This window comes from Oncorhynchus mykiss, chromosome 1, assembly GCF_057628025.1.
Source record: "Oncorhynchus mykiss isolate SJ-2025 chromosome 1, ASM5762802v1, whole genome shotgun sequence".
Classification (NCBI taxonomy): Eukaryota; Metazoa; Chordata; class Actinopteri; order Salmoniformes; family Salmonidae; genus Oncorhynchus; species Oncorhynchus mykiss.
Window position 1 is genome coordinate 71,550,654 of NC_143022.1, and position 7,875 is coordinate 71,558,528.

At 43.2% G+C, this 7,875-nt stretch overlaps 2 protein-coding genes across 2 annotated transcripts; one reads left to right on the top strand and one right to left on the bottom strand.

Annotated features, from left to right (window-relative positions):
* Positions 1 to 200: 200 nt before the first annotated feature.
* On the bottom strand, positions 201 to 3,345 carry cyp17a1 (cytochrome P450 family 17 subfamily A member 1). The gene is given in 7 exon segments (NM_001124747.1): positions 201 to 1,175; positions 1,295 to 1,398; positions 1,491 to 1,879; positions 2,041 to 2,127; positions 2,231 to 2,460; positions 2,585 to 2,723; positions 2,984 to 3,345. Coding segments are annotated over 7 exon segments (1,545 nt in total). The 5' UTR covers positions 3,299 to 3,345; the 3' UTR covers positions 201 to 894.
* A 746-nt stretch (positions 3,346 to 4,091) lies between these two features.
* borcs7 (BLOC-1 related complex subunit 7) lies at positions 4,092 to 6,898 on the top strand. The gene is made up of 5 exons (XM_021599833.3): positions 4,092 to 4,294; positions 4,722 to 4,784; positions 4,903 to 4,946; positions 5,117 to 5,137; positions 5,250 to 6,898. The coding sequence occupies exons 1-5, from the start codon at positions 4,163 to 4,165 to the stop codon at positions 5,299 to 5,301; spliced, it is 312 nt and encodes a 103-aa protein (XP_021455508.1). The 5' UTR covers positions 4,092 to 4,162; the 3' UTR covers positions 5,302 to 6,898.
* Positions 6,899 to 7,875: the final 977 nt, after the last annotated feature.

Here is a 7,875-nt window from a genome sequence, read left to right on the forward strand (position 1 = left end):
GAATATGACATGTGCTTTATGCTGTTGACATTTATTTGTCAGTGAGGCCATTTTGTGAGTGTGTCTTACTTGGAATGACAGTATATTGTTAGGATGCCAGCGCCACTAAGGGGACTTCTCTGCAAGAATATGCTCTCACTTGGATTTTCTCTGTAGCTGGAAATACTGTGGTTAGTTTTATTGACCAAACATCAACAGAGTGCCATATGATTTTTTATTCATCACTGAAAGACAGTATTATGTAAAACAGTAGTAACGGAATACATTAGTACAGCTCATTAAGGCAAAAAAATATACAGCATTGTTCAACATCAATACAGTGAAAAATAGCAGTCATTACAAGGGCTGTCTCTGCGTAATGTATCACAACCTTAGTTCACGCCTGTTTCCATGTTCTATGGTGCATTCGAGAGCTCTCTGAAATGTGGAAATACGAGTTCCCGACTCCAAAATAGCCAGTACAATGCCCTCCAAGTCAATGCCCTCCAAGTTCCAAGTGAAAAACTCAGGCCAGAATGATGATACCTGAGTATCATCGAGTTCTGACGTTTCATCAATGACCTGTCACCTTTGCGACCAAAAGATGGTAAAACAATGCCTTTAGCTATGTGGATAAAGAAGCTACTTTGACCAATACAGTCTATGGTTTGACACATTGTCAGCTAGTTAACCAACTTATTATTAGCAACACTATCTTGCTTAGCGCTCTAGCTAAAAATCTAATTCATTGTAGAGTTGTACCAACCTCAAAAGCACTAGAACGCATTTATATCATCTTCACAACTTGACCAACTGGAGCTATGAGATTCCAAGGTCAATTCAAATGCACCACTATTAGTGTTTAAACATTAACACCCATGCATGTCATTCGTTAAGGGTGGAGGGGGGGGGGGTCTAAGAGGTCTGGAGATGGCTCTTCTCCCAGCCTGCTCTTGGTGTGGCATTGACCTTGTATTTGACCGGCTGGAGGACTACCCCAAACTTTCCTTCCAGGCTGGGCAGTGGCTGGCCCGGGGACACGGTCATAGTTAAACGCTGAAGGATCCAGGAGAGGAAGAGGAAGATCTCCATCTTAGCCAGCGCCTCTCCCAGACACACTCTCACCCCTGCCCCAAACGGCAAGTAGCTGGGCGAGGGGATGCACAGACCTGTCCCCTCCTCGTTCAGGAAGCGACCTGTGGAGACACAAGAGAGAAAGACTGAGACACAGAAAACTGAGGACACAGGGAGGACTGAGGACACTAATACACAGAGAATGAGGTATAAATAGTCTATTAACTTGAGACATTCTCACCAGGGTCAAACATCTCTGGGTTCTTCCACTCCTTCTCATCGTGATGCAGGGACCACAAGTTGATGATGATGCGAGCACCTTTCCTAACAGTGAACTTGCCAATACTGCAAATTAAATACATACAGAAACAGAACAGAGTGAACTTGCTATCAGTACAAAGAAACGTCTTTAGATCAAAACAGTAATGTGTGTGTACCTGGTGTCTGTTTGGGCTACATGGGGGATGAGTAGAGGGGCAACAGGCCGGATGCGTAGCACCTCTCTAATGGTGGCCTCCAGGTAGGGCAGGCTCCCCCTGTCACTGAGCTGGGGGGTTCTGTCTCCCCCCACCACACTGTCCAGTTCCTCCTGAATTCGCTGTTGTACCTGTGGATGGTGGATGAGGTAGGCAATTGCCCATTTTAGGACTGTTGACGTGGTTTCCACTCCGGCTCCAAATATGTCACCCACGGTCATGAGCAGGTGGTCTTCACTAAGGCCCACGGTCTCCATGGTGATCTCGGCAGTGTTGTTGTTCTCAGCACTGCGTTTGGCCCTTAGCAGGGCGTCCAGCAGGTCTCTCTGTTCATGATCGCTGTAGTCCGACTGTTGAGGAGCATAACGTAAAGCACGGCCATACACCATGGCCTGCTGCAACTGGTATTTCCCTGATATTCATAAAAAATGATGAGCTACAATAGATACTTTCATCTATATTCTATTTATATAGAGGAAAGTACCTACTGTACCTACCTGCTGTAGCCTACCTTGTGTTCCTCGTATTTTTTCTGAAGCAGCTTGTCTCTGATTGACACACACTGCTTTAGGAGACGCAGGTCTGCGTTGGGGAAGACCTAAGAGGGAGAAAATAAGACGTGTATAGAGGCACTGAGGAAACCTGAGAGATGTACTGGTCCATTCCATCCAGGGGGCTATAAACAACAAGTTGCACTGTACCTGTAGCCATGGGAAGATGTCCACCAGACTGTCCTTAGCGACCGTATCCACGATGCCCTGGCTGAACTGCAGCATGGCCTCAAACTCGGGGTCGCCGCGGCAATAGGAGGAGCTGAAGCAGAGAGAGCAGACCACGTTGGTGACAGCTCTTGTCAGCTCTGGGGACAAGTCCAACGATGCACTTCCTGACTCTCGCAGAGTGTCACACAGGGAGAGAGCTTCCCTACAGACTGGAGAGAGAGAGAGAGAGAGACAGAGACAGAGACAGAGAGGGTTTCTCAGTACACCTGAATCAAAGTGGTCAGATTCAACAACAAATTGTTATAATGGATATAAACTTTGTTTGGTACTCACTAATCTTCTCGATGGAGGCAGAGCCCTCACCAAACATACACAAGGCTCCATGCACTGTTTTACGATGAAATCTCCAAGTGGCACCGTAGTCTGCAAAGGCAATATCTTTACCGTCCCTCGTCAACAGGTCTGTGGTTACCTTGTTAAGAACAAATATTTTATTATGTAGGCTAGGAGAGCATAAGGAGTGAGAAATGCCAATCAATGATTATGTAACAAATGTTAACTGTAAAAATTCACTGCATTACACATGACATTTATTTTAATGTACATTTCAGGCACAATTATATCAATGTTATTATGCATCAAAGACAAGCAAATAAGTGATCAGGCTGATTTTAAATGGTCTCTGTCATATAGAATAGAATAAAACAAGTTCAAGAAAAAATAACCACTCACTGTTCTGGGTCTTCCTGCAAAGATTTTCCCCTTTTTAAGGAGGACCTCTTTGGCGTGCTGGTGGTGGTTGACAAGGATGACTGTGTGTGGGCCCATCATTAGAGAATAGGTATGTCCATACTTCTGCTGCAGCTTCTGGAAGAGGACATGCGGTGCCTGATTGCTTCGCAGGCTCAACAGGCTCCCGATGAGTGGGAACACGGGCAGGCTCGGAGGGCCCCCTCTGGTCTCCAGGGACCTTCGAAGTTTCACCTGCAAGAGCAGTAGACCCAGCCCGACCACAGAGAATACACACATGCACAAAAACCACGCCATGCTGTATGTTGGGCCGAGAGGGGCTGGCGTCGTTATCAGAGTGTCACTGAACTTCGATAGCAACAGCACTGAGGAGCAGAGGGGTTTTATACGGCTTCTTCAATGCCATACCTTGACCCTGCATATTTTAAGCTTAGATATCTCTAACAGCTCATGCCAATTTAAACAAGATACGCTTGTTTAACTTGGATTAATCCCACTAAAGATGTTTGATAAAATAATATATATTGTTGCAAATAGACTATAATAGGCTAACGAAATACAACAATTAATAAATGAATTAACTAACTGTTTAACAGTTTTTTAAACTGTTTTATGCATAAAGGAATGCCTATTATAGGCAAGAGACACCAATAGCCTAACCTTATAATGGCAATGGACTTTTGACAATTATTTTCTGGGGTTTCAAAGATGTTTTGGCTGTTTAAGAGTGGGCGTTTTCATGACTGTTTAAGAGTGGGCGTTTTCATGACAAGCTGCAATTCCGTAGTCATAACACTGCAATCACCAATAGAACAATGAGTCAGATGTTCACCGGATGTATAAATCTGAAGCATCCGGTTTGCGTTTCCAAGAGGAAGCCCAGTGCCCAGCAGTGGGAGAAGATGGCTTTCTCAAAACTAGAATTTGTTACGAACAGAGTGTACTAAGTTTTGTAGACTTTACCCTTTGCAAAAGTTTCAAAGTAGGCGTTTCCTGTTGGAAAATGTAAACACATCCATAGAATGTGCCAATAGGAACTTGCCAGCTAGTGCTTGGCTCTGCCCAACCCCAAGCTTGTCCTGCCCACTATGATTCATTTGCTGCGATTGGAAACGACACTGTGTGGTATATCTTGTTTGTTTATAAAACATCTTTGCTGCAATGGCTTCCGTGGAGTCGCAACCACGGTTTGGTCAATCTGTCAAAGGATTGTTGTCTGATAAAGTGGGCTCCTGCAGCGGGGATGTGATCGCCCTGACTCGCCAGGTGCTAAAGGGATCACGGAGTCAAGAGGTAAAGCTGGAAATCGATTAGCACCTTTTTGTGAGACCTTGCTGCATTTGGTTAGCCAGCTGGTTGCCCCACAACGACAGCTAACGTTAACTAGCTAGCAAGAAAAGCCATAGAATCGCTGACCAACTGATGTTAGCTAGCTAAGGTTATTGTGTCTAGCTAACGTTAACTAGTAAGTAAGGCTGGACAACGCTAGTGAGCTCATTTGTATAGCAGCTACATCACATGATGGGTGCATCTCAATATGCCCGACCCACTATCTAAATTCCTTTTGTCATTTTCTTAACTACTTCACTTGCCTCTTTCATTTATGTCTTGAACTATGGCTACCATTCTCACTGGTCCAGTTTCTTACTATATCTTTATGGAGGGAAGGGAGGTGAGGAAAGGAAGCCACTTTAAACTATTTACTCAATGTCTCTTTCAGCTTCTGGGACAGGCTGCCAGAAACATGGTCATTCAGGAGGACGCCATTCTGCACTCAGAGGATGTAAGTAGTACTGGGATCCAGGTCCACACTACAGTAGCTCAAGTAACAGGAACTGTGTTCACCCTGATCTAGCACTGATATTGTCGGACTTCAAAAACATAATTTGTTTGTTTTACAGAGTTTGAGAAAAATGTCCATCATCACCACCCATTTGCAATATCAGTAAGTTATCCCCAGTTTATTTTGGACAAGATAGACCAATGTGCATCCGGTAATCATGATAGTCAGAATTGATTCTCATGTGCCATTTGTTTATTGCTATGCTTGGATAATAAACATTCACTAGGGAGATGACTATCATACTTTACATGACTCTTTGTTTTATCTTCCAGACAAGAGGCCATCCAGAAGAAGTAAGTCAAAATATGAACTTTTTTTGTTAGTCGACCTGCATCACTGTCCAAATACAGTCACAACACTACTTGATGACGCAATCGACCATATCTCCCCTTGCTTTCTCCACAGTGTGGAACACTCCAAAAACCTTCAGGATCAACTGAGGCATTTACTGAAATGAAGTGTCTGCACTGAGACACTTAAATGAAAGACTATGAGCTGCTCCTGTCTGTGTTACCATGTTGCTTCTTCTGAGAAAATATGTGCAGACCCCCCCCCCCCCTTACAATGATCTCAAACTGTGTTTTTAATACACAATGAAATTAAACACAGACTACCCCTTGCTAATCAGAACTCTCAGGTATGTTGTGGTGGGCTGTCATTACAATTGCTTCACAGGAACCTAACCAGCTGAGCTAACAATGAAACAAATGTATCATTTTGTATAAAATAATCCAACAGGCTCCACATTACAATAATCGCAGTACCCCCTGGTGCACTGTTAATTTATTTAGCCATTTAATCCGTTTTTGAAGAAAAATCACATTTTTCCACTGCTTTCATGTGTTTGAAACGAGAGCTTGAATAAAGTGTCCCACTCCACAGCAGTTGCTTTCCATTGGAGCACTGCGATTGGTTGGCCAAAACTCTGGGGCGGTGCTTGGCGAAGGGTACATTCTATCAGAATGTTCTCTAACATTGCACCTTCCTGATGTAGCCCCTGGCCTTTTGGACTGGAGGCTGCCTGGAAGTCTCCCCAGGTACATGCTGTTCTTAAGAATATGCATACCAGCATATGGTGCTGTTATCCTGCATATTAGTGACTCTTATTTATTAAAGCCCTACTCCAGTCTCCATTTTAGCTCATTTATCACATGATTTACTTAACAAAAGGCACATCTCAATTGGTGGCCTTTCCTCTTTTGGTCTTTATTCTTGCAAGCAAGGGGGAGGCCAATGACATCAGAAGGCACCATCATAACCAATGACCTACTCCATTGGAGATTCTTGTTTGGGCAAAGTACCATCCTCCCCTCTGTGACCCGGAAACCAATAAGTGGTTGAGGAGTGTGTCATTTCATTAGTAGGCAAACAGAATAGTGTCCTCCCCCGCCTACCTTTCATTGAGGATACTCGTGTATCCTACAACAGAAGAGTTTAGAAAATCTGCCACACCTTTGAATCAGCTTTTGTTTTGTCAGAGGAGAAAGATGCACACAAAAAAATATATATGTTACTCATTGTTTCACATCCGGCCGTGATTGGGAGTCCCATAGCGTGGTTCACAATTGGCCCAGTGTCGTCCAGGTTTGGCTGGGTTAGGCTGTCATTGTAAATAAGAATTTGTTCTTAACTGACTTGCCTAGTTAAATAAAGGTTAAATAAAATTTAAAGCAAGCGGTTTTCCATCCACATGAATTTTCCACGCCAACTCTCCTCGATTACCTTTGACCTTTAGCAAAAGGAGGTGAGAGGACGCAGGAGGTGAGGACATCTAATTGGGAAAAGGCCCATGAAGTTTGCACTTGTCTAAAAAACTTTTTTTTTTACCCCTGTGTGTGTACATTATAATATTTATATGTGGGATATTGTTTTTCAACAGGAAAAGTTCTAAAAGTGTATACATCAGAATATTTTCCTTCACAGTAGGGCGGGGGGTCGGAATAATGTCATTTCAATATGAATAGTTTAATTTACACTGGATCTATAACATACTTAATATTGATTGACGTTAGCCTATTTACTGTGAAAATATTAAAGTCGATATTTTACCTATACATTTTGAAATCTGTATGTCCACATTGTAGCCATTGTATCGACATCTGGTAGTAAAATGTCTTACCTGTCCACTGTGTCTGCATTGTGACCAGATATCCTGGTCCCTCATATGCAAATGATTTTATTCTTTCAAAATAATATTTATTTTACACATTGAAGCCATAAATCAATTGCATCACCTGTTGATGATTTTAAAGAGCTGGATAATGATGATTTAAATGGTTTTACTGTTCAGGCCTCTTCGATATCCAGACAAGCGCCATCTCCTAATCTACACCTGTAAAAATGTTGGTACAATCACAATGTGGACAAGATCAGGACAAAGGATGCATGTTAGAACCAGGTATAAATAGGGCTTTAGAGAGTACACAGGGTAGTAGTTAAGAGTTTGGATAAGGGATGAGAAGTCAATTCAATTTCAATAAGGAAGCATATCGTATTTAACCTTGATTAGCTTTCTAATAGTGGTATTAGAGCTAGCAGTCAGGGTACATTAGGTACATTGAAATGTGAGTGGTCTTTAAACTTCCTCAAACTTGGCATAAAAGAGGCTGCCATGGCAACAGTATCAGCAACCTTCGAAGGCTAAGCAGCTGGCTGTCCTAGACCGTGACCCTGAGCGTCGTCAAGGGGAGGTTTGCATCTCAATGACCTACTCTCACAAGGGCCAAGTAAAATGTTGCAAGTCTCGTGTATTGTGCATGTGCTATATCATGCACACAAGGAAAGAAGTGGTGCGACTCGAGGGCTCTAGAGAGGTTGGCGTGTTGGGGACGAGCACTCCATTTGAGCTCCATGCAACTACTCCAGCCAAGATCTGGAACCTTGAGAATGTTCTTGCTGAGGGAAGAACAATGCCACTTTATCAGCCCCAAGGCCTGTCAGGCTGCAATGATTAATATGCACAGCGACCTCCTGTCACCTACCTCTATTATATAAAGGTTTGCTGAAGCAAATGTGCAGACACTATTTTTGA